Source organism: Pavona decussata, unplaced genomic scaffold (assembly GCF_977016875.1).
Source record: "Pavona decussata unplaced genomic scaffold, jaPavDecu1.1 SCAFFOLD_134, whole genome shotgun sequence".
NCBI classification, from domain to species: domain Eukaryota; kingdom Metazoa; phylum Cnidaria; class Anthozoa; order Scleractinia; family Agariciidae; genus Pavona; species Pavona decussata.
In genome coordinates, this window is record NW_028145547.1 from 4,103,046 (window position 1) to 4,129,239 (window position 26,194).

General features: G+C 38.0%; 3 protein-coding genes across 6 annotated transcripts in view; 2 read left to right on the forward strand and 1 right to left on the reverse strand.

Annotated features, from left to right (window-relative positions):
- Nucleotides 1-92: 92 nt before the first annotated feature.
- LOC146467832 (uncharacterized) lies at nt 93-9,953 on the forward strand. 4 transcript variants are annotated; one of them, XM_085125453.1, is made up of 9 exons: nt 93-451; nt 2,343-2,376; nt 4,072-4,257; nt 4,598-4,703; nt 5,088-5,235; nt 6,510-6,609; nt 6,741-6,839; nt 7,749-7,927; nt 8,261-9,953. In XM_085125453.1, the coding sequence occupies exons 2-9, from the start codon at nt 2,374-2,376 to the stop codon at nt 8,850-8,852; spliced, it is 1,413 nt and encodes a 470-aa protein (XP_084981579.1). In that variant the 5' UTR covers nt 93-451; nt 2,343-2,373; the 3' UTR covers nt 8,853-9,953. The 4 variants fall into 4 exon arrangements, with proteins under 4 accessions (XP_084981579.1, XP_084981581.1, XP_084981578.1 ...); XM_085125452.1 differs by lacking the exon at nt 93-451 and adding an exon at nt 1,945-2,159; XM_085125455.1 differs by lacking the exon at nt 2,343-2,376.
- Nucleotides 9,954-10,085: 132 nt separating this feature from the next.
- On the forward strand, nt 10,086-15,368 carry LOC146467833 (DEP domain-containing protein 7-like). Its single transcript, XM_085125451.1, has 3 exons — nt 10,086-11,397; nt 11,843-12,473; nt 13,829-15,368. Exons 1-3 carry the CDS (start codon nt 10,763-10,765, stop codon nt 14,159-14,161), a joined length of 1,599 nt encoding a protein of 532 aa, XP_084981577.1. The 5' UTR covers nt 10,086-10,762; the 3' UTR covers nt 14,162-15,368.
- A 1,698-nt stretch (nt 15,369-17,066) lies between these two features.
- Nucleotides 17,067-26,194, reverse strand: part of LOC146467834 (ubiquitin carboxyl-terminal hydrolase 47-like) — a 33,204-nt gene continuing 24,076 nt past the window's right edge. The window contains exons 25-34 of the mRNA XM_085125448.1: nt 25,775-25,866; nt 25,017-25,100; nt 24,272-24,352; nt 23,757-23,872; nt 23,101-23,219; nt 22,292-22,422; nt 21,836-21,883; nt 21,107-21,240; nt 19,857-19,928; nt 17,067-19,193 (exon numbers count right to left, since the gene is read on the reverse strand). Coding sequence (XP_084981574.1) covers nt 19,103-19,193; nt 19,857-19,928; nt 21,107-21,240; nt 21,836-21,883; nt 22,292-22,422; nt 23,101-23,219; nt 23,757-23,872; nt 24,272-24,352; nt 25,017-25,100; nt 25,775-25,866 — 968 coding nt within the window. The 3' untranslated portion in view covers nt 17,067-19,102. The remainder of the gene's footprint in view (nt 19,194-19,856; nt 19,929-21,106; nt 21,241-21,835; nt 21,884-22,291; nt 22,423-23,100; nt 23,220-23,756; nt 23,873-24,271; nt 24,353-25,016; nt 25,101-25,774; nt 25,867-26,194) is intronic.

Sequence of the window (26,194 nt, forward strand, 5' to 3'; positions counted from 1 at the left end):
GTGAAAAAAAAGTAACACATGCCCACACACGTATAGTCAGCTAAATTGACAAACATGGAAGCCTTTCCTGACCTCTTTAGCGATGTCCAACTATATTGGTCAATTTCTGGAAGATACTGGTCCAGAACAGTGATGGGGCTGGTATGTATATTATACAGTCAAGCTTAAAGCACGTGGTATCAACGGATATTATATGTTACTTTTACTGGTCATTATACTATGCACACGAACAGGTGTTCATTTTGTTGTCACGCCAAGGGTATCAGATGACACGACATGCGTGTCTAGACAGATGCAGTCATAATACCACTAATATGAGTACACTGTATGGAAAGAACCCAATATTTGTTACCAAAAGCTAAACTGCTGCAAGTTTGTACACGAGTGGCCTTCTGAACGCCCAACAGAACTAACAAGTAAAGCTGTACTTTGCGGCAACTGTTATTGCACGGTAGGTTTCGCGTTTTGCAGCACACTTTCACTAATACTTCTATCAACTTTAACTGGCTCCCCGATTCAAATACAGTCAACTCTCGCCTTGCGGACACCTCGCTATTACGGACACCCCAATAACACGGACAGCACCTAAATCCCTGGCAAAAATATTTTACAGACGATTGACTGAAATAAAATCCCTTTATGACGGACGCTCATTATTTAAGGACACCACTAACTGAAGGGAGTTGACTGTATATCATTCTGTCTGGGAAAAGCAAAGAGACCCAAAGAGAAGCTCAGAGAAGTCACAAAATTTCCATATCAGATTTCCATATCAGTTTCCATTCTCAAAATATAGAGCTTTTACTGACAATATATTTAGTTTGGAGTCCTGACGGCATAATATGCATGGTCCTTTTTGCAACATTTGGTAACGCGAGTAAATTTCCATCATGGTACTGTGAAACAAACATCATGCGGATGCGCACGTACATATCACGGGTGCAGCTGTATTAAGTGTTGCATATAAACGATGACGCTGTGTGGTTACCTCCTCAGTTACCCTGAGAAGGTTTTACTGTAAGTCTTTTTAAATAAAATATTAAAATCGACATCAGCACTTGATTCATTCTCGGAGACCCAGGGGAAGTGAGCTAGTCGGGTCGCTTCTCCTGGGTCTTGGAGGACGCACTTGATTGCTCTAATAGGCTTAGCGTGTCTCTGTCTGAACAAACACGAATACCATGATATTCGGCCTATAATCCAAAAACAAAAATTTATTTGCAGTAGTTAACTGTAGAAGGGACGGGACAGGTCGTGGAAGTTTATCTTCTCTGTCATTCACCTATTCAGCTCTTGAAGCACGCTATCTGATGGCATAGATCTGTGAAGTCATCGCGCTGAAAGTTTGTTGTCTCATACCTAATATAGATCCTTTTTGCAACATTTAGTAACGTGACGAAATTCCCGTTACATGTAACATGAAAGTAATCCACACCGGAGAAATGATCAGTAATGGAAAGAGCGTATAACAGCTTGGCAAGATTTTTCCAAAACATGTTTTTTTTGTGTGTGTGTCATCCTCGTACCCAGTGCCTAGTTCACCCCCCCCCCCCCTACCCGCCACTAACTACCTGAAAGCCCCACCAAGGCCTTCATGTTATGTGCCCTGCCCCATTATACATTCTTCATCTTAATTCCCCATTTTTTCCGGGAGAAGAAGGGGAGAAGGAATGCGTGACATATGCCCCCCTCGGTAAGAGGCGAGAGAGTTAAATCTCTTTTATTATCCCAAAGTTCATCAACGAATCCGAGATTTTTATCCGGTGGCTCCCAGTAGTCCAAGACTTCATCGGTCCATTGTGCTATCCTAAATTTTGCATTACTTATTCAAGTGTAGTATTTTCGAAAGAGTAGTGCAGCCATCAACGTACTATTCCGTACCTTTAACCTAAAAAATAAAAATGCGCGAATAACCGCATTGGCGGTTATTAAGAGGCGAGAGAGTTAAATGTCTTTTAATTATTATCCCAAAGTTCATCAACGAATCTGAGATTTTTATTCCGTGACTTCCAGCAGTCCAAGACTTCATGGTCCGTTGTTCCTCTCCGAAAATGTGCATTACTAATTCATGACGTGTATTTTCGAAAGAGTACTGCAGACATGAACGTACTATTCCGAATCTTTTAGAGAAAACATTAATTTGCATTGCAGTACGACTTGTAAGTGGATTCTATCAGTATCGTGATTTGTTAACGAAATTTCCTATCGATTCAAATTTCCATGTTCAAACAGCGTCACGAATGTTTTGTTGCTGCGTGAAGTGCACGATTTGCTATGCTATGATAGTCAGCAAACGACGAGAATTATTCAGCTGATTATATTACTTCTTCCTTTAATTTCAGTTTAAGTTGGGTTACACTAGAAAACCTGTGAATGGTGAGTAGTATGTTTAATGTTCCTACTTCTGCTAGAATGCATTCATCGAGTGTTGTATTTAGGAATCAATGAGCCAAGATATCTTTTTCATTGTTGTCACTTTCTGATATTTTGTTTCTATAATATAGAGAGACCCAACAGTTCACTCTGCAAAAATTGGAATCTTACGGATTAGAAGAAAGAAAGTATGGAATGAAAAACCATTGCAAACTTCCCTTTTATTTTTCAAACAGAAAATGAATTGAAGTTCTAGTTCTTTGAAAGTTAGGATTCACAGCTATTGATCCCGCCTGCTTGTCGTTCACAAATTTAACACTGGAAAATACTATATCATCTTAGCTAAAACAAATAGAAAACAAATAGATAAGTATATTATCGGATTTACCGTTTAGTTAAGGGTATTTTATGAGATATATTTTTCAAGAAAAAGGAAAAGAAAAGGAAATTTGTTTTCATTTGAAGTTGTTTACGTGAATACATCTTCCACAATGGAGAACGTGTCGCGACGTGACGTCACTATACAACCAGGGAGCTTGAATGATGCGTGCACATGGCATTTGAGATAAAGATACCGTCTTTTTTTTCTTTTCTTTTTTGTTTTCCTTTTTTTTTTTTTTCTATTTCTGCGAACATCCAGCTGTGGTACCGAACTTTTTACATCTTTAGAAGCTGTGTTGAGAACTACATGTAGCACCGTAGAGCACCGTATTTTTATAATAAGACCCGGCGTCACCATGTTCCTACCCTGGCTAGAGAGGCGTTTTTATCTCAGCTACACCTCATGTTTGGTCAATAAAAGCAACCGGCTCACATGACTTGTAAGGCTCCGAGCGTGCATTCAAAAGTGAAACTTTTCCAAATTGTCCACTGAAGTATTGGAAAAGCAATTCTCATAGAGATTTGTGTTTATCCGTGCACATTAGCCGTTGTTTGAGTCCCTTGAATAGGGTGTCATTTTGTATCCGTTTTCCCTTCCTTTTCCCTTAAATAAGGTCAGGGTTCGAGAACCTTCGCGACACACCCCTATCGAAAATTTTCGGGAGTACCCCCCCCCCTCTCCCCCACGGTCGAAATAACGGGTTAGACAATGTAGACGTAACTTCGTCGCTCCGTTTAAAATGTCTGTTTAGTTTGTTTGCTATAAACTTAGTCCTGACTGATTAAAGTGAAAATGGGACGTTAGGCTTATAACTTACCCTTCGCGGCACACCCCTATCGAAAATTTTCGGGAGTACCCCCCCCCCCCCCTCCTCGGGAGGGTCTATTTCCCACATTTAAAGTGAGGCGATTTTTCAAAGTTAGTTTTCAGAGGTAACTGTCAAAAAATATGGAAGCATTATATTCATATGATAACAGAATAACAGGCAGCCGTTCTCAAGGACTCAGAGTTATTTCTCTTAAAACAAGGTTTGGAGCACTCCTATAAGGTCCCTTTGTTCATAATTACTTGTGCAGTGACGCCACAAGTCCAGAAATGGCCGGCGTTCGAATTCTTTAAATCGTGTCTCGAATTTCCACAGCCTCAGTAGCACAAGCTCTATGAGCTTTATAAATTATCTCTCTTTTAGTGGTGGTGGTGGTGAAAAGGGAAGGGTGAAATGTTTCTTTTTTTCTTTGGTACTTGGAATGACTGTAGCTTTAAATCCAACGGCACAAGTAAAGGCCAGCTCTAGCCGATTATCTCTGTCTCTCTAGGCACTCATGGAAGAGCCTTACACATGTGCACCTCACGTCCACCGATGCCCTTGTCCATCAGATGACGTCATTTGCCGCAACAACAACAGCAACATGAAAGGAGTAAACAAATCTCTACTTACGGAGGCATTCTTTCAAAGTATCATTGGAATGAGAGGAAAAGTAGTTTCTTGGCAGCCTTTTGAGGTAAATAATTTTTTTTACGCTTCTACCAGTCTTGTTCTATTTAAATTCCTTTACTTGATTTACTAATTCAAGAGGCTCAAATGCGCCCAGCCAATTAGACGCCTGCGAAGTCGCTGTATATTCTGCGCTATCTCACAGAATATGCGACAACTTTTGACCAAGAAAACGCTGATATTAGCAAGTAAAAAAGGGCGATATCGCGGACATTGGGCATGGAGCCATGGGATAAGAAAGTTACACAGTGCTGGCTCGTAGTATTAAACACCGTCATAAGTAACATTTCTCACACTTTCAAGTTTCAATCCTCTGAACCGCGTTACGGTAACTTTTTTCTTGTCAGGTACCATTGCAAAAGATTGGGCTAACAACAACTTGTAAGGCGGCACAAAACGATGAAAGAATTATCGGCCATCATGGGTTTGAGATCCGATACAGACAGAACAATGGTAAGGCTTTCTAAGCAAGTTTGCTGGTTAGTTATCTTTCGTTTTTAGGGCTGCGGGATGAAACCTTTATTTTCAACCCAGTTTTTAAGTGATTTTGTCCTGAAGTGTGAAGTGAAGTTTATAAATCCTTACCCGGGCTTCTCCAACCAAAGTTAAATGATCAAACGTCATTTGCCTGGTATTGGATCAAGAGGCACTGACGTACAAGCTGTTTTCCTAAGTAATTGGCAAATGCTCGCAAGTTAAATGCGAAAAGGGAAGGGTTCCTGCTCCACAAGCGCACGTCGCATGATAACATTCAGACCATTGCAAAATTGCTTTTCCAGACAGCTTTCGATTGCCGGGCGTTTGTGAGGTACTAAATTATGTTTCTATTCTCTAAAGGGGACGCTGTAACCAAAACATTGCGCGTGGTCGCGAAATGTAAGCCGCTGGCCGACAGGTTTGTTAGGATCTTTTCAGACTGGATAAAGCGCCAACCAGGCGAGGTTAGCCAGTATGCTGAGATGTTTCAACATGTGTCGTATTTCAGGTTAGTTCTGTCTGTTGATGAGCTTGTTTTAAGCGAGCAACATCGCTAAGTTAGGGAATGTTTACATGGAAGGAGGAAGATTCTAGAAGGCGAAACAACTTTTCCTTTGGTTTACATGCATAAATTTCGGTGGTTACCAAGTGGAGAAGGAAAAGAAGAAAAATTGTCTGTCTTTAGCAGTTGAACGTTCGGCTGACGCCATGTTTGTTCTTTTTTGTTCCTAGTAGGAGGATCTTCCGAGCGAAGGTAGTTTACATGGTGATAGGATCTTCCTAGTGCTAGGATCTTCCTATTTCTTAGCTAAAAAGATCCTATCGCTAGGAAGATCCTAGCACTAGGGCCAAGTACAACGTTTCGCATGCAAAGTGAATACAGAAAACATATGGCGCTTGTTGGTTGATCTTCCTAATGCTAGGATCTTCCTCCCTCCATGTAAACGGCCCCTTAGGCAGCCTTTCTTAAATTTCGAATGCTTTATCAACGGAGTTAATAGAAACTAACCCCCTTGTCGATTTCTTAAATTTCGCTACACACGAGACTACTGAAGAAGCATAACCGGTAAGATTTTTTGAACTGAGTAAATTTCTTTTCATATGTACAGTGTTAAAAATTTAAAACGGATGAAATCGAAATTTTATAGAAGTACAGATTGTATAAAACATTGGATCGCACGTCTCACTTTTTTCTTCCGCCACGTACGTGTATGAATCGTTCTCCCCACACCAACAGACCTCAATTCTTCTACAGTCAAACCTCCCGTAAGCGACCACCCAAAATGCCAAGATTTAGTGGTCGCTTACAAGAGTCGAACCAGAGGGGTGTCTCTTCTAGGTACAGGTATGACACATCTACTTATTCGAAGATAATTTATTGCATACATTTTCCTAATTACAATACGAGCAGTGTTAGGTTGTCACTAAGAGTTCCTTCGTAATTTATGAGTAGCGTAGTACATACAGCCAACATGGATCAGATCATGTGTCAAGAGGTTAAAAACAAGGAAAATTCATAATGCCACCACCTCAAAAAGTGGTCGCGGTCGCTTATGAGAGGTGGTCGTTTACGAGAGATTCCAACTAAAGGGCTTTGAGTGGCAAAAAATTTGGTGGTTTGGATAGACCTCTGGATAGGTGGTCGCTTGTGGAAGGTGGTCGCTTACGAGAGGTGGTCGCACATGGAGGTTCGACCATATTTCAATACATGCTGGAGAAAAGGACGCTTGCTGAATCATTTAAGCCTGTGATATAATATTATCGAATGTTCTCTCTATACAGGCACTCAGATGTGAGGGAGATAGAAATAGTAAGAACATGTGACCATAGGTTTACGGACATTGCACCAACTGTTTATCACACCATCTGTAATCCGTCCAAGGTATGAAAATCTTTCTCAGTCTGACGACAGCCTTTTATTTGGAGAGGTGTAACTCAAACCGCCGGACCACTGAGCTAATGAATTTGAATTAGCAATGAATTAATATGTTTCGTTGTTTATTTCTTTTCCAGGAACTATTCGTCATAGTTATGGAGGATCTAACTGGGCGCGTGACTCACTTCAACACTGTTGATAACGCGCCAGAAGTTTGGGACCAGGAAGATATAAAGGTATGCGGCCACTCATTTGGTTTGAAATTACAGAAGCATCCAAAAAACGCTGGAAATAATGAAATGAGGTCCACCCCAAAACCTCTAGGGTGCAGTTCTTTTGTCTGCTTGCGGACTGCACCCTACTCCCGGCGGCGACGGCAACGAAAACGTCACTTGAAAGCTATAACTTCATTTTATTTGTGCTACTTCGCGATCATTTCAACTCATCCAACTAGTACAAAAATAACGAACTACCCAGGAACCAATTTGGTAGGAGCGGCGTTCGAGAAAAAAAGATTAACCGTCGTGTGCTCACCTTCCCCATAAAACCTTGAATTTGGTCATTTCACGTTGTTGTTTTGCAGGGGACGGCAAAGAAATATATACTAAAATTTAAAACGCACGTGCAGGGCGATTGTTTTTCCTCATTAAACCTATTGTTTTGCGGAATTTTCGTTGCCGTCGCCTTCGTCGTTGTTTAAGTTCCCTATTTTGCTCCTTGTGCCTCTTTGTCGCCAGCTTTACCTTCAATGATGCGATGACAACCAGTGAAAATAATGATGGCAAACCCGGCCTTAAGCCCTGGTCAAACGGTGCGTGATAATCGGTCAGTGATAGTCGTTTGACCACCAACTATCGTGCATCGACTATCATCAATTCTTATTCAGTTTGAATTTGTTCAAGTTCTTCATGATAGTTGATGATAGATTTTCCCGTTTGACCACGCGCATGATAGTCGACGACAGTTTAATTTTCGGCCAGCTGTTTTTCCCCAAAGTTGACCATCCGCTCATGCGCCGTTTGACTAAGGCCTTAGAGTACACTGATTTGCAAACAGAACTAATTTTGTCACAATGAATTACGAATTTCTCAGGTTAAAGTTTATCGTTCCTTTTTGTCTGTTTTTTTTTTTTTTCATTTCTAAAGGTTGTGTTAAGAGATATCGCCCGCTTTCACAGTATCCACCTTGATGATGTAGCCCACCTTACCTCAGAGTCGTGGATGTGTGTGTACAATCGTAGTGTTATGAAGGCACTTTCCGGTTTTTGGCGGGCTCTTTTGCAGCAAAATCACCTGTCTTTTCCAGACATTTGGACAACAAAAAGGTAACTAACACGAACTCCCGCGGGGGGAGGGGGAAGGTACTCAAGATAGTTTTGTTCGGGAAGGTTCCGCTCCGAGCCAAACCCTTACCCTTTTATATACCGTTTTTGATAAAAAAGGTAACCTTCCATTTAAAATGGAATGTTTTCAGGACCAGAAAAACTGCATGTCTTTTCGATTGTTTGTTAATGAAATCAATTTGTCCTTTACCAATACAACTGATGCTGATATTTTAAAGAAAAATTCAAATGCAAATTTTATTACATGTTACGAATGTGAGCTTAAGATGGTGTTAGTTATTTTTTCTTTCTTTCTTTCTTTTTCTCCTTCTTTAGGACGAGACTCGTTACCAGATTTATTGACAACCTAGATCAGTTGTGGCAAGTTGTCGAATCTTTCCCTCAGACCTTGATCCACTATGATTTCACTCCAAGAAACGTGTGTATTCGCAAGCAAGAGGCAAATGAAGACAATGGGCAAGAATCCTTTAGCATAAACAACAAAACATGCCGACTCTCCTGCATCTATGACTGGGAAATGGCGACAGTTCATGCACCACAACATGACGTAGTTGAATTCCTTGCGTTTGCGCTTCCAGCAAAAAGTGACATCGCGACACGAACGAACTTTGTCCGGTTTTATCAAGGGCAGCTGGAAAGATTTAGTGGGAGAACGTTTGACTCCGTTCAGTTTATGGACGTTTTTAACGCGGTGTGTTGCATGTATGCTCTGCATCAGCTTTCACTGAAGACAATAACGCACTCCGTGACGAGGCTGCCGTATTTTGAGAGAGCTGTTCAATCGCACATGGGATATTTGGAGGACCTAGAAGCAAGGAACTCTCTCGAGATCCTTGATAATGGCCCCTCCCAAAGACCCTTACAATTCAAAGATCGCTCACTGCTGAATCGTAGTCTTGGTCACTAACATTATGTGTTCTTTTGGATGAAGAAACCCGAAACAACGGAATTAAACCTACGAACTGGCTCTGTAGCAAAAGGGTAGATTTATGATGACATTTTCTTCACACGTCAGACCATTTTGTTGTTGTGCCTACTGTAGATGGCAGCGCCAGAGCTCTCCTAGCCCAAGCCTCCACTGAATCGTACAAGATGGTGAGGGCTAGGGCAATTAGACGCCTGTACGTCGTGTCACCCTAGTTGCAATTATCAAATTCGTTTATGGAGCCCTGGTTCAGCCCAGATCTACTGAACAAGAGATTGGTAACAAAAAGTACAGCACGGTCCAGTATGCGTATGGTCTTCTACATTCAAGTGTACAAACACATCTGTGCGAAGGAATTTTTTAACCTTCTGAGTTGCCTGGTAGTTAATTGAGTCGTTTCGCAAAGCTAGAAGGGCAGTAGAGTTGCAAATAATCCCTATATTGGCTATCCGACAGCGTTAGTTCCTAATTAATATACCTCCACATTATGGAACGCTTTCAAAGGGAGCTTTAAAAAAACTTTTTGACATTGCTATCAGAGTTACATTGTAGCTTGTAAAAAGGGACGAGATAAATTACAAAATCAGGAAAAAGCTTCGTAAGAGGAAATAAATGAAACATAAATGTACAAAAACCTTTTAAAACAATTTCAATAAACTATATAACGTATTTATTCGATTAACTACCTACCTTCAGATAAGCGCCCACCCTGAAAGCCCGAAAACTTAATAAACGCCCACCCCCACCCATCTCAACGAAAAACATGCATTCTTGTACGAGCCCAGCGTGAAGTAAGAGGAGCGTCAGTTGTGTTCCAAAATTGGTTTTAGATACGATAGTCAATGAACTTTTATATTGTAGGCTTGTTCAGTGTTAGGGTTTGCATTTTGTTTTGTCTTGTTGAAATAAACTTGTTATCCCTTGTTTTGTTATTCTCTAAAAGCGTCCTTGCTTCCTGAAAATGTTGGGAAAATAATAAGCACCCACCCTCGAATAAGCGCCCACTCTCATGGGCCCAAAATTAAATAAGCGCCTAGGGTGGTTAATTGAATAAAGATCAATAAATACGGTATATAAAAAGCATTTAAGGACTTTTTTGTTGATTATTCAGTACATCCAGCTGTATAATGCATACTTATCCGTGCGATCAGATGACATAATATAACAACACTTGTTCCTCAAATGGCAAGTGTAGAACTGCGTTAGGGCTCGAGCCCAAACTCATCCCTGATCATGTACACAATTGGTTGTCGTTTTTTTGTTTTTTTGCGCGAGTCCACACTTCTTCCGCTAGCCCACATCGTGATGGAACGCATCCATCCACAACCAACACCGGCTAGCTATTCTCCCGCGAACTCATCAAGCTTCGGTTTGGACCAGTATTGAAAAAAAAAAAATGGAAAAAACTTCTTTATCTGATTCTTTAGCATGCAACATTGCCTTTCCCTTTTCTTTCTTTCATCGGATCCTCATCTGGGTAGATGAAAAATACAGTTCTTCTAGTTTTCTCCACTCGACACCTCAATCAGTTCGTAACACGGAAAATTTTTTTACGTGCGTACTTGTTCGAGGGGGGAAATATGTCGTTATGCATACGAGATAAGGCCAGGGGGATAAGCTTCCCAACCCTAAAAAATTCCTGTGATTTTCACAATCAGCTAAGCCGCAATTCAAACAGTTTACGTTTTGTAAGTAACTTTAACAAGATGAAGAACTCGACTCCCCTTCTCGGCCTAGGCATGGGCCGGTTCCTATGAATAAAGATTAGATGTGACGTCACATTTTGCTGGGACAGTTGGCGGTTGATTCAAAGTTGCCCGCCGGCAAGACATGTTGTAATTTTGCTGATTGTCATAATAGATCTAAAGATTGTCTTCGAGACATGTCACACTATGACTGAGAATAAGAAATTAAACTTCGCCGGAAGTAAGGACGATGCTGATTTGGCTCGCGAACCTTTCAAGGCAACAAAAATCTGGAACGAACTCATCGAACATCTGCGAACGAATGTCGATCAGCGTCGAAGAAGGTGGAAATTCCAGTATTACGAGAACTGCTTTCGTGGCGGTGATGTGGTTGAGGTGCTCCATGCTTACGTTCAAAGCAATCCTGATTTGTCAAAAGACGCTACTCGCAGCCAAATGAGATGTTTATGTCAAATTCTGTTGGAGAAACGAGTCATCCAATCCGTAACTATGGACAACAACAAGCCAAAGAGCTGTAGTTTCGAAGATGGCAACAGGTTGTACAGATTTTCGTCCCCTGATGACTCGATTGATCACTCAATTGCTTCTCCCTCTCAAGCTGAAAAGAAAATAAGTAGACGAAGAAGTCTTCTTGGTCAAAGGGATAAAAGAACAGACAGAAGAAAGTCGTTGAGTTTTACACCCAGAGCGCAAAAGAGATTTGCTGATTTGTTGATGTCCGAGACCACACAATCACCTGAAGTTGCTAATAACACGCGGACACCGGAAATTACACCAAAGAAGCGAAGGCGGCTCAGTTTGGATGCTGGTTTGGGTTTAAGGTAATCTCGACCGAATTTATTCATAAAATTTTTATAACATCAAGTTTGATCATGTTGTTGGAATCACACATTAGGCCATTTTCATGATGGCGTCATTTGACTACAACTACCAGAATTCATTTTGTTTTCCTTTTCAAATTCAAATTTTGTAATCCCAGAGGACAGCAAAGAACAATAGCTCTAATTAGCACGAGAAACAAAAAACTGAAGGATTCTGGTAGTTGTAGTCAAATGACGCCATAGTGAAAATGTCCTATTTTCATGACTACTTTTATATCATATGTCAAGAAAGAAAACAGTCATTTCATGTTTGATGCCAAAAAAAATATATAATTTGTTGTTTTTTATGGCAAATCACAGCACTTGAAAAAACTTCTGTATTGAAGTCGACAAAGTTTATAGTGATGTGATCTAAACTAAGTTTATTCTTTAATTTTCTATACAGGAAGAATAAGATGGCCATGTTGTCTAATTCAACCGATCACAAAGATATTATCAGTGAAGTATGGTTTGAAGTAGCCCTTTCTCAACTCCTTCAGCTCACAGAGATTCCTTTCCTGGAAGACATATTGGCCCCACCGTCAACAGATGATGACATGGGGGTAATAGTCATATCAAATAATGTCCCAGGATCTTGGAGCAGGAGTTCTGACCACCAGGAAAATGTCAGTAGCTCAGAATCAAGCAGTGTTTGGATCACAGCAGGAATAGAATGTATGCAGCTGCAGAGCGACTTCCCTTTGCCGCAGCGGACTGACGTGAGCTATCTGAATGTGACGAATATCAAGGAAGCAGGTATCCAACAGTTTCTGTTGGAGTATTACAGCTCACTCCTAGATTCACTCATTCCCTCTAACCTAACAGACTTAGTAGATGGCATGCTTTGTGCGCTGACCAATAATTGGTCAAAGGTTGTTTCATTTCTGCCGCTGCTGGCTTTGATGCTTCCAACAAGCCAAAGAAAACACCTCAGAAAATTGTTGAACTTTATTGGGTGGTCTCAGGGCACATGTAGTGGAAGATTCATTGTCAAGAAGTTCATGACTGCTATCTTACCAAAGGATGTACAAAACAAGGTGGGTGTCCCAGTTCTCCATTGTTGAGTGTATTCAGCAAACAAGCTGCAATAAATCATCATCATCATTATTATTATTATTGCAAAAATTACAGAGAGATTTAGGGCTCCACTTTTCGGAGTCATCTTGACACCATTATCAAGAGAAAATAAGTTTATGAACGCGGATATTTAAATACGCTAGAGCTGAAAATTAACCTATTTTCTCTTGATAATGGAGTCAAGATGACTCCGAAACATCGAGCCCTAAATCTCTCTGTAATTTTTGTATGTCTTTTCTTCAGCAAAACCCTTTTGATTATTATTATTATTATTATTATTATTATTATTATTATTATTATTATTAGGTTTTAGCCAGATTTCTTTCTGGGTGTTCTGTGGAGGTAGTTTTTGAACAAATTGATAGAAAATCTCTGTGATTGCTTACACTGTTATGGGGTAACGTACATTGTAGTTCATGATCAAGAAGTGTGTTAAGAGTGTTTTCTGCCACCCTGGGAATCTTGCCCACTAATTTTCTCCCAGATTCCAGCCCTGTCTCCTCCTGGACAGCTTTTAACACCTTGCTGAATGGTACCTCCAAGGGATTAAAAAGAGCTCAAAACTGTGCTCAAAACTTGAATGAACATTATGTTTAATCACAACCCACAGCACTGTTAAAAAAAAAAGTAGGGGATGTCGTGTATGATGTGGGCTGTCAATTCTTGGATGTAATTCATTACTGCACACCATGGTTTATGAGTTCTGAGTGCCAGATGGACAGATTGAGTCTTCATCAGTCTGTTGGTCTAGGAGTAGCCAGAACTAAATACATTCACATTTAACATTGATGGTGTGTTTTGGAGGGTCTCAATCTCTTCTTAGCCAGAGCCCAGGGAAGGGGGGGGGGGGGGGGGGATTTAATGGCACCCTTTTTCAGACCTAGCCTCACCTCACAGGTCTCTAGAATCCATTCCCCGTTTTCAGACTTTCAAACCAAGATGGTTACAATCTATACCCTATTCCAGACCAAAACAGCTCAAAAACCATACCCTTTGTGCTGTACATACCTGATAGCTTAAACAGGGGAGTACTCCCTGGGAGCCAGAGTCCTCAGGCTCTTTGGCCAGTGGTTGGTTGCCATGAAAAACATTCTCTTCTGGCAACCAACTGCTGGTCAAAGAGCCTGAGGACAAGTTTAGATGGCAGGAGACTGAGTAGATCACTCTAGACAGCTCCTTTTACCCCATACACACCAATATCATTCTCCGAATAAAACTGTTTAAACTCACAGTGGTACTTTTACTGAGACCAAATAAATTTCTTGTCTGAGAGACTGAGACACATAGTTATTTCTCCATCTCATTAATTTCATAGGTTGCTGGCCAACAACTGGTTTGTTTGATGGTGAAGCATCAGCAACAGATGTTCACCACACCAGCTCCTCTCAAAGAGCTCTATAGAAGAAACATGTCATATGTGCAGAGGGGAGTGTGTCCACCCACATCATCTAGAGTATGTCAACAGATTTCAGTTGCAGAGTACAGACAACAAAAACACGCCATGGCAAATCAATCTCTTAGTGAGCTTATGAATTTCATTATCGACAACTTGCAGATGTCACTGAAGGAAAAAGGGGAAAGGCTCAAACTCTTTCAAAAACACCACAATGATGTATTTATGCAGCAATTTCCAAATGGGCAGTTCTGAGAAACTTCAAAATTGCCTTTCTGAAGTGCAGTAGGAGTCTGTGATCAAGTTTTGATTAACTTTAACAAGTACCGTAAATGCTCGAATTAGCGCCCGGGGCGCTTATTTAATTTTCTAAGGGGAGAGGGGGGCGCTTATTTGAAGGGGGGCACCTATTTCGTTTATCAATTTTTAGCCTCAAAATGACACTATCTTTATTTCTATTTAAAACCAAACTGCTACATAAAAATTCAAATAAAAACCTTATAGAAAACTACTTTTTGCGAACTCGAAACGTTCTTAAGACTTTTTCATCAAAAAGGGGGGCCGCTTATTTGAAGGGGGCGCTTATTACAACTTTTGAGCCTTAGGAGGGGCACTAATTTGAACCGGGGCGCTTATTTGAAGCTGGGCGCTAATTCGAGCATTTACCGTATACATTAAATTAAATTTACTCTGCTTTTACAATGTGCCTTGTTTCATGGCATTTTCACTTTGACGTATCAAGTGAGTTTTGATGTCTTTAAAGTTTTTGAGAACTTTTACATAGTTTCCTATCAAAATGCAAGGAGGACAGTCATTTTCATTTATAGTTGTCAAAAACCAATAATGTATTACCAATCACTGTTAAGGTGAGTTGGCATTGTACAACATGCAATACTTTAGTCTTACACTGTAAATGGATTTTTCTGCTCCAATTTTTCTATCTCCATTTCAACATTCTTTGTCTTCATGTTTTAACATATTTTCAACTTACTGTTGAATCAATAATATTATCAATAATAATACAATAATATTACTAAATTACCAAGACATCTAACAGAAGATAAATTATTTGCAAAACAAAAAAACAAACAAATAATGACATTTATTTAATGTAAAATTTGCCAGATAGTCCCATTACTGATGCATTTGCTGCTAATCAAGGATGTCTAAGAAAATTTAGCTAAAGCGTTCATCGTATTTTAATTCTCGTAGAAATGCACATGCTCAATGCCATAAAATTTGAAACATACTGTACATGTAAATTGAAGTCATACTTTTATGAGCAGTTTTATGGGCAAATTGTAATCATGTCACTGGTTTTTAGACTTAGAGTAGCTCTTTTATAATTTAAAGATTTCCATTTAGTGCTTACTTTGCTTGAAATAATTAATTGCTAAGTAATATATTGTGATTTGGGTATTTTTACTTGACATGTTCATAAGGGTATTTATTGTCTTTTTTATTCAACTTAAAAACTTTAAAGAGGTAAAATTATGATATATCTTGTGCTGGCACCCAGTTAGCCTGATTCTCAGACATCCGAGGTCATTTGCCCGCCTCTCCCTTCTCTAAGAAAAGCGAGGGGCCCGCGAATGGCCTTGGACGTCTGGGTTAGCACCCAGTCTGCAAGAATAAAATCATTGAACAAAACTTTTTGGACTAGTAATGATTTTCGAAATAAAAAATGTTATTAACATTAAAATTAAAATGATCTCAGTGTGGAATTCTTTTTTGTATGTTGCAAGTTGCCACCAATGACATGTGAGTAGGAAGTATAAAATAGTGCTTAAAAGCAAATTGTCTTGCTTATAACCATTTCACTTTTACCCAACTGAAAAAAATTGTTATGATGACAAAAGTTGCTGAAACCATTGCTTGTAACCCCCATTTCCATGTGTAAAAGTAATTATTAAGTAATTTAATATTAATGTCAATAATATGGAGAGTGCTTACACAATCTCCTGAGCCAGAGGCTCATGATAAAGTGCTTGATAATAATCCTGATCGAATTGGAATGTGGAAATGTTGATTTTTGAGTAGAGGGGAAACCTAGCGTACCGCGAAAAAAACCTCTCAGAGTAAGGACGAGAACCAACAACAAACTCAACCCATATGACGCCAAGTCTGGGAATAGAACCCAGGCCACATTGGTGGGAGGTGCGTGTTTTCACCACCGTGTCATCCTGCTCCCGCGGTATGTGCAAGTATGCCCAAGATCTTTGCAGTCCATTTAGCAAAACATGGGGAATTAAACATTATTTAGCAGCAATGCACTTCATAAATGTGCAGTACACAAAAATACATACAGATGTACATTGATCAACATTACTAAGAACAACACATACAGCAACACCCGTCGGGTAATTGCCACCATTTGGTCAAAATATGACAAGTACAGAAAGCTACATTTTCGACAATAATAATTTACACTTTTATTTCATTTTATTCTTTTTTTTTTTTGACATTGAAGTTATTGAAAAAGGTCTGTTTGTCACTAATAATATTATCAGAAGGTTGTAGAAAGGTGTTTTTACAAGATGTAGATTACCCTATCATATGCATGCACTAGGGGTTTTCACACAATTGCCCTTAGTGGCTGGGAATGATGTGAGATGATTGTATTTGCAAGCTAAGATTGCCCCTCTCTCCGCAGTGAAACTTGCACTGCTTAATAACTGTGAGTCATGCTTCTTCCTCATTTACTTTTAATGAGAAAAATTAATGAGAATTGAAGTGATTGTGATGCACATGGCCATCACCTGTCAGTATTTATGTATTTATATTTATTTATTCTATGTACTGACTGGACACAAAAATTGACAGTTTAATTAATTTGATCTGCAGTCAAGCCCCTCCCCTCCCTGACTGCTTATGCCTAGAAAAGATGAAAGAAAGTAAACTTCTATTGACATAAGAAAGAACGCCACACTTTATGTAGTTAAGGTTCTCAATATGAGATGAAGATCACAGATCACCCTTGTTATCTACAATCATGTTACAGTATTTGTAATAGATCACCCCAATAAAATGTTTGAATTCTCAGTCTATTTTGAAAAAGTGGGTAAGTATAAAAAGTTATTAGTATAGTTTACATTGCGTGTCTCCTTTCCTTGTGATAACATCATGTGGCAAAAAAATTCAGTGGTAAGCAAGACAATGATTCAGGCTCGAACATTTCTAATTAATATTTATTTTGATTTTTTCCACGTCAAGTGCGGCAATGAGAAAGAAAACATTTATTGGGATGGTAATAGTTTTCAAGAAAGATATATAAATTTTTTACAGGTCAAGGCTATTTACGGTACAGCAATTTGCGGTAAGCTTAAAGTCAGAATAATAATTATTTGAACTCGCAAGCCTTTTTATTTTTTCGAACAGATAGAAGAGAAGAAGGTTTTAATACAGGCAAACCCTGTTTTTACGGGTACTGTTGGGACCAGAAAAAGTGCCCGTATTACAGACTGTCCTTATTAAGTGGGTTAATTTTAAGGAAAATGTGTCGAGCGGGACCAAGAAAACTGTCCATAATACTGAGCGTATTAAGCGGGTGTCCGTAAAGCAGGGTTTCACAGTAGTGGAAATCAATGAAGTGAATGAAATGATCAGAATTTATTGCTATGTATCAGGATCTATTTAAAATCTGATCTACAAAATGAAAGTGGTGAATTTGAAGAACTAACAAAGACTGAGTGTAACATCAACACTGGCCAGCATGAGAAATGAGAGCAGTTTGAACAATTCTAAAAAAAATAGTTTCAACACAAAAAAAGGAAAAAAAATTCCTCATTGCTAATTGGGATACACACCATAACCTTATCATGATTTAACTGGGCTTTGCTTCACTGAGTTTTACAGCTCCTGTGGTCACGGATTTGACATTTTTCCACACCAAACCACACCACTATATAATAGTCTAGAAGTAGCTTAAAGCTGCAATTATAGTAACAGTTTTTTGACCCTTGATTTAAGAACCAGATACTGTCACAGGCTAGTTTCAAATGTACTAACAATTTAACATGGTTACGCTTTTGTATTTATATTATTATTAAATTATTGCATCTGCTCTAAAGTGCTGAAGGAAAGCCATGCAGCTCTGCTTCTAAGCGAGCTGTATCATGCAACTATTGCATATTCTCTTAAGCATCAGAACTACCTACTGTAGAGATCTTTCTAAATATTAAATAAAGCAAATCCTAGAAATTTAAGCACCCCTGCGTCAGGACTGGAAACCTTTGTTGCATTTCCAAACCATAACTTAACTAAAGATATCTTCTTACATCCTCTAAAAGCCTCACTTTTCAGCCCAACAACTAATTAATAGTAAACTATTTAAAATGATTGATGGAATCTTTATAGTCAGAGAAAATGCAAAAATTTATTTGAAATTATAAACATCCCAGGCACTCATTTGAGGATGTATGTGGTATTTAAATGGGTGGACTCTACATAATTTTGAAAACCTGAAGGTACTCAAAACATGTGGAGATTCTAACCTTTTCCCTTCCTGTGCTTCCCTTACTTTATGTGAGCATAATCTAATTCCCTTCCTCCCTTAATCCCCTTCCTAGCATCTACCACACAGGTTAGTTCAAGTTTGGAAATCTTTGCAAGGATAGTTTACTTTGCAGACGGCACATTTATCAAGTGAAAATATTTTGTGGGAGTTAATGCTTCAAAGCAGTTTTTCCCTGGGGTATGCTTTGGAGAGGTGTGATAGGAATGGAAGCTACCCCTGTACATGTTATTATGGTTACATAATCGAACAAGTTATTTTTTGGGGGGGGAGGGGTGGGGGTGTGCAATACCATGATGGTAATGTGAAAAACGAAAAAGGTGAAAAGAAAATGGAAATAAACATGAAATAGTGAAAAGAAAACATGGCATTGTTGAGGGTGTGAACACTTGTGGCACACTATTTTATAATTCATTCAACAACTCTTTCTTTTTTTTTTCAAGTTTGACATAGGCAGGGCTGATTTAACAGCACTTTTTTGTTACAAAAACAGAACAAGACACCTATTAGTTAATAGCTATGCAACTAAATCCTATCTTTTGCAGAATCACATCTGCAGAAGACTCCCTATTAACAGGTAAGTCATGAATGCCCATCAGCGGTTAGAAGGCACCTATATCTTGACTAACTAGTACAAATTAATTGTGTTAATGTGCACTGATAAATTTAGTGTCCAGTTCGTTTCAGTTGTTTGGTCTGCTGTCATCTGTGTAAATCTTCAGTGCTCTTTCTTTGTAGGAAAATCTACCAGCTCTTGTGGTTGAGTTGTTGGATCTGTGATAAGGAAGGAAATGAAAACATGAGTGTATAATGAAAGGTCTTCTCCTACTTTGCCTATGGCCCAAATACTGATTTAGAACTTCATACATCCTTCTATGACCAGAAACATGAAAACCCATCACTAAACAGGCATAGATCAACTGTTATGTGCAGCCATGGACCGATGGTAATGCAGTGGTTTTAAGTCTTGACAGCGATCGGCATCAAATTTCTCCTTGTAATAACAATGCTTATTCAACCCCTGAGGTCATGAGAATTAAAAATAATTTATGATCTCCCAAGGTCAATTTCCTTGATATTTTAACTTCTTCCCAGTACTTTTATAAGAAAAGTACAGGGACAAGAGAGGATAATTTTTTCTTTGATATTAGGGGTTTTTGATCCGGCTTGCAAGCATGATTTCTGCTCATAAGGCTGCTGCTTGTGGTCTGTGTATTTGTGCTCAGCTGTTGAATTGTATTTTTATTGCCCAGTTGGAAAAGAAGCCATTAGAAACTTGTCAAAAAGATGTAAAAATGTCACAAATTCATGAAAACTAATTAAAAGTTAAGTGGCTACATGGATTTGCATTGCAAATAAATAACATGTGATTCATACTACTATGGCTTCACTACATACATCTATTAATAATTTATTAGTTTTTAGTATATATCTCACTTGGCATTTTCTTTTTTTGTGATTTCCTGTTTCTTCTCTTCTGTTATTTCCATAAGCTCCTCTGTTTTATCTCTTGAGGAAGAAAGTAAGTTTAAAAGTAAGCAAGTAAGCTTTATTTAAGCACGAGACATTGATGAGGAACCAATAGGCTCATTACACAAATGTAAATTCATAATAAGAACTAAACTCTCTCTCGAGTTCAAAATAAGTATAAGGTTATAAAATAAGTATAAGGTTAATAAAAACTGGATCATTGTATAATGCAATTCTAGGGATTTGATCGGCTTAGCAGCCATGGTATATGAGCTATTATACTATGCCAGAGAAAACGTGACCATTAAATTGTCTACTGGTTGCTTTTGCAAATTTTTGATTGTTTTTAATAAAACAATTGTTCCACTCACAGGGCTGTCAACCTCACACATCTTCAAATATGGAGAACATGACTTCCCCAGCAAAGCGCCTCATCATGTCCAAATTCATGGGTTCGGAGGGGGGGCGGGGGGGAGGACATACATTAAACAATACCAGAAACAACGCTAAACATTACAGATTTTCGTGGGGGGGGGGGGGGGGTGAGGACGTACTTTAAACAGTACCAGAAACAACGCTAAACATTACAGATTTTCTTGTCAGAGAGTCGAGTCTACGACAAATAGCAAACTCCGTCAATTATCTGGGAGATTACAGACATAAATCTTGAGACCTGAGGATATAGATCAAAATCTGGAGATCGGGAGATACGGTTCAAAATCTGGAGACTCCCGGATTATCCGTGAGAGTAGACAGCCCTGCACTCATGCTTATTGGATATGAGATGATTTTATAGCAAACTCGGTGCTATGCGCCTCGTTAGCTATCTTTCATCTCATATCCAACAGGCTCTTGTGGAATAATTGTTAAAAATATATTAGCTATATAAAAATACAAATAAATTATAGACTGAAGAAGCTTACATTTTAAATGACAGCTTAACATTTCAGTTACAGATGAAATTATTATTAATACACCCGTACATATGTGTTCAAATATTGTAATTCAGGCTGAATTTTTTTTCAGTTTTGAAGCCAGTAATTGACTTCATTCAGGTCAATGTAATTTGAATGCAAGATATTTCATTTCTTGTGAAACTTAAGTGAAAAATATGACTACAGCAGCCCACTAGTAAGAATACAGTGTAATAATTACACTAATGACAGTTATTTAATATAATAATTATTATTATATTAAGTAACTGTCATTTTCCACACCTGTAATAAACTACGGCACCATCATCATGAATCAGTAGAGGACTTGCACTAAGTGACGTCATGTCAGCTGACCAGCCAAAGTCATTCCCATGAATCTCTAAAACTGATGCATCACAAGGAAACTGCCCACGGCCCTGTAAACATGTGCAGAAAAATGTTACTGTGAAGCGAGAGATGTATGACAATAACTCATAGCTCTAGATAATGATCCACACTGGAACAGGCATAATTTAGTTTCTTCTCTGAACATATCTTCAGGTATAAAAATCATTATTTAGCTGGTTCAATTTTTGTAACTTTTACTGGATACGCTAGCAAACATTTTACAGTGTGTAGTAGTGCCTTGCATTTTTAAGTGATGTTTCTGTAGATCAAATAGGACCAGGGTCCAAATTTCCACACTTGTTTACAGTTTTATTAGCCTTAGCCTAATAAGTGCCATAACTTATGGAAACTATAGGCTCGATTACCAGCCGCGAGGGAGCAGCGGAAATTGAGCCTATGGAAACTAGGGAATAACATTTTCCCTGTCTTTGATGTAATAAATTCATAACTTAAAAAAGTTGTATGCTTCCAAAGAGCTGTCAGGAGAAATACTATTTAACCCACCACAGTACATGACATTGCAAGTGCACAGTATTTTTTAAACAAGAGCCCCAAAGCTTGAAAATTATGATTATAAATAATAATATGAATAATAATATTAAATAAAATAATAATGGGCTTTACCTTGCATAGCTCTAAATTCTCCACTGGAATGCCACTAAGTTTACTGATCTGAAAAAGAAAAACAACGTAAACTATAGAATACACTAGTTAATGAAGACCTGGACCCATGTTTCCCATAACTTATAATAAGTGAGGCAAAATGTAACTAGATCCTGGTTGCCAGAGGGTATTCTTGTGCTCTCTTAGCATCTATTATCTTCAGCTGAGTGTGTCATGAAAGCATACAAGAAAAACCTTGATTAAATTGCTACTGGTGTTCTGCAAAATATCTCTTTAATGAGGTTGAGCATGCTACAGCAAGTTCAATCAATCAATCGATCAATCAATCAATCAATCAGCCAGTCACTATATAATGGGCATCCTTGTTTTGTTAGTGACCAACACTTTGTGTGACTGCACAGAATAAACTATGTACTGGTAAATCTTTTCTTGAAAATGCAGCTTATTTAGCCTTACCTCCTCTTTCAAGTGTTCCACCAAACTCTCTTTCAGAACAACTTCCTTCTGAACACCAAGAGTTAAAGTTGAAGGATGCCATTGCCGTACATAGATTGATAAGTGGTCTGTTGAGATCATTCTCTCAGGACCTGACAGAACAAAATCAATATTTTTTAACTTACAGAGACTTAGGAACAGTATTGCTACAAAGTAATTCTCTGACTATGACCACTTTTCATTAGATTACTCACCCTTGAATCCAAGGAATCTTGTTAAGTTATTATTTAACATAAACTAAGACAAGGTCTAACTGCTTTTGGGATGTTCAAGTTAAGTGACTTTCGTGTACCTTAGTTTGTTTATTTAATATTTTGTCTTACATGACAAATAAATAGTAATGAGCATATGGTAAAGGGAAATAAAATGCAATTTAAAAAGAAACTAATACTGAAGAGACAACTTTCCTGAAAACCCAAGATGGAGTTTCCTTCTATAGGTGTGAGCCTTTGGAAGTTCGGAAGATTGGGGAGGAAAGTGGAGGGGGGGGGGGGGTACTCCCTCTGAAAAGCTGCACAGTCATGTACACACATGTAGTCATGTACTAGATACATTAGGTATGTACACAACTTCAGGGGGATGGGGGGGGGGGGTTAGACTGAGTTTGATAGCCTATGTGTAGCTGTAGCTGTACCCAACCCCTTGACAGAGTAGCACCAAGATAACCAAGTATGATAATAGACTTAGAAATTGATTTCTTATGACAAAATAAAACAATATTGCTGCTGTGACCATCAGAATTGTATCTTTCTACATTACATTGTACAGACCTTCTAGTATTTCCAAAAACACCTCGAAGCTTGCATACACTTGAATGTTCTCCTCAAATACCTGACTGTCAACGTACACTCTCCCAGGATTTTTCCAGTTTTTTCTCCTCAATCTTAGACTAAAAATAACAGAAAAGAGCATAATTATTAAAGTCAGGGAAGAATGTTTTTAAGTGCAGCATCAAGGAAATCAACAAGATAGCAGATTTAAATGTAAAAGTAACAGGAAAAAATAGCCACAACAGAACCTCTCGTCTTTTAAAATACCACCAACTCAAAAATACGTTTTCCATGGGCTTACAGCCTATTATATTAATATTTTTGCAATCATTAATCATTGGAAAAAAATTCTATTCAGGATTTGTTTTCAAGAAATATGCAGTGACTGTCACCGATATCCAATTCCACCCAAAAGAGAGCACAAATTAAGATCTAACACAAGTATTAAGTATTTTGTTCCTAAAATCAGTTTTAATATAATATAATTAGTCAGATAGTTTAGTGAGCTGTTTTAAAGTACATTAATTTTTACTTTAATTCCCAGTTCTACAATAGCCACACCACATAATTACTCGCTTGCCAAAATACACTCTAAGCAGTTCAATAAGATACATCAATTAATTTGTTTAAACTTTTTTAATGAAAAAAAACCTTACCTTTCAAGTGGCACATCAATGCCACATCTTTCACAGATCTCTGGTTGCAAGAGCTCTTTGCACTGTTTCACAGACATTCCATCACTAACTATCCAGTCACAGAGGTATTTAAAAGGCTGAAAGTAGTAATTTACTGTGTGAGTGTACATAATCTTGAAAATTGGTTTTTTGTATGCAATTTTTCTATCTTAAGTAAACTTAAATAGACTGCCTGCGTGTCCAGCATTTCATAATTGAGCACGTGATGTTAATTAAAAGTCCTCATATGGCTCTTAGACTTTGTGGAATAAAACAAAAAAAATCAGCAATCATTTTTAATCAGCAGTAAATAATTGTTTTCTCTTATTTTACCGGTACTTCCCTTAACTCTGAGCCACATAAGAACTTTTTCGAAATATAAATTGACTTATTTTTCCATACATCAAATTATAAAATAATATGATCATATCATTTTTCTTGAGATCAGTGTGCAGAGATGCATGGAATTTGTACAAGAACTACCTAAAGAAATTCACCTCCTTTTCAGCAGGATTCAACAGAAATATTCTCAGCTGATGTTCTCCTTTTTTGAGGGCTCGGCTGTATTTGACTCGCACCTAAAAAGTAACAGAGCAGTAGGCACAAAAGATTACATGGCAACCACAATACACCATACAGAAAAAATGGTGGCTGTACATTCTACCACAATACTAAAGCGAACCTAACACGGTCAATAGGCACATAGAATTCCATAAGTTTTGCCACATTCGTTCCTGTGCTTGTCGACATTGTGTATACATTTTGACAAAGGTTGTCCAAAAAAAAGTGTTAAAGCGTACGCAACAATGCCGAAAGGTAGTCTGGGAAATACCCAATAAATTTCAATAAAATTAAAGTTCGAGATCCATATTGCCCGCCATCTCAAGTCTTCACTGTACGGTCGCGGCATTATGGATTCTGAGGTTTTATTGAAATTTATTGGGTATTTCCCAGGCTACATTTTGGGATTGTTGTGTATGGTTTTACGCTCTTTTTTTTTGGACAACCTTTGTCAAAACAGCTGTATATGTTAGGTTTGAAGTTTTTAGAACTTTTTCTGTGCATTTTTATCTAATGAGTGTTTTTCACACACTAAGAATATAATTTATGGGTAAATGTACCAGCCACCATCTTTTTGGTACATTGTCCAGAATGCCCATGCACAAATACAATGAAAGTGACTTTCAGCAAGCAAACATTGTAATTTTGTATAATTGTCTTTGAGATGAACTTGGCACCTACCTTACAGTCATCACTGAAGCCTGTTAATGGATCGGACAACTTGTTATACTCAATTTCTTGGTTATTAGAGTACACTCTGTAAACCTAAGCATAAAGAGGATTTATCATGAAAAGAACAAAAATCCAGATACGTGTTAAGATCAAACAAATCCTATTGCTGAATGTCAGTGATTATGAAAAGCTAGGACCAAGAGTTAACAAGAATTGAAACTAAACTGAAGTTGTGAGCAAAGGTACGTATTACCAGGTCCTGTCAAGATAAATGACTCCGAGATAAATGAGTAAGGCAAAAGTAAGATACCTTTTAATTAACCCTTTAAGCCCTAACAGTGATCAGCATCAAATTTCTCCTTGTAATATATTATATCAATGATTATTCAACCTTGAGGTCATCAAAATTAAGGAAATGACCACCCAAGGTGAATTTTCTTGATATTTTAATAACTTCTCCCCATCACTGTTATAAGAAAAGTATGGGGACAAGATAGGAGAATGAATTTGTTCTTGATATTGGGGATTAAAGGTTACGCATCAAAGAGAACCAGTCCTAAAAATTTGGTGTGACTATTTAATTTAGTAAATTAGTCTAATATCTCATGAGACTAGATGGCTTAATCACCACATGACAAAAAATTTATGGAAAGTTAAGACTCGTTATGAAGAGGACTGCAGTTAACAGAGACTACGGCTTAATTGGCTCCCTGTTGTAAGTTACATTTTAAAATTTTGCTAAATATGAAAAGAATTTAATGTCTTACCCTAAAATATTCAGGTGAACAACCAACATCACTCTGTAGAATTTCTTTCAACTTTCCAAGAGTGATTCTTTTGTCAACGTGATAGGTTTTTTCTAAAACAAAAACATGAAGTCCTCAGTCAACCACCTGTAATGTGCCTGATGGCAAATTGATCTTACTTATTCATAAATGGCTACAAATCACAATATCTTTTTCACAACCAGTGTTTAAGTGGCTACCATAAGGATTTACATCTTTCTCCGGTTACACAACTGTCAGTGACTATAATAATAATAATAATAATAATAATAATAATAATAATAATAATAATAATAATAATAATAATAATAATAATAATAATAATAATAGTAATAAATTATAATGACAATTCTGCAAACATGCATGAATACTGATTATACAACAAACATCAGCACAGCAAAG

What these genes read in the sequence shown, in the direction of transcription:
- LOC146467832 (XM_085125453.1), top strand. An exon ending in CCGATACAGACAGAACAATG is followed by an intron (nt 4,704 to 5,087) that starts GTAAGGCTTTCT and finishes TATTCTCTAAAG; the next exon opens with GGGACGCTGTAACCAAAACA. An exon ending in CAACATGTGTCGTATTTCAG is followed by an intron (nt 5,236 to 6,509) that starts GTTAGTTCTGTC and finishes CTCTCTATACAG; the next exon opens with GCACTCAGATGTGAGGGAGA.
- LOC146467833 (XM_085125451.1), top strand. Translation starts at nt 10,763, where the DNA reads ATGACTGAGAATAAGAAATTAAACTTCGCCGGAAGTAAGGACGATGCT. An exon ending in GATGCTGGTTTGGGTTTAAG is followed by an intron (nt 11,398 to 11,842) that starts GTAATCTCGACC and finishes TTTTCTATACAG; the next exon opens with GAAGAATAAGATGGCCATGT. An exon ending in CAAAGGATGTACAAAACAAG is followed by an intron (nt 12,474 to 13,828) that starts GTGGGTGTCCCA and finishes TTAATTTCATAG; the next exon opens with GTTGCTGGCCAACAACTGGT.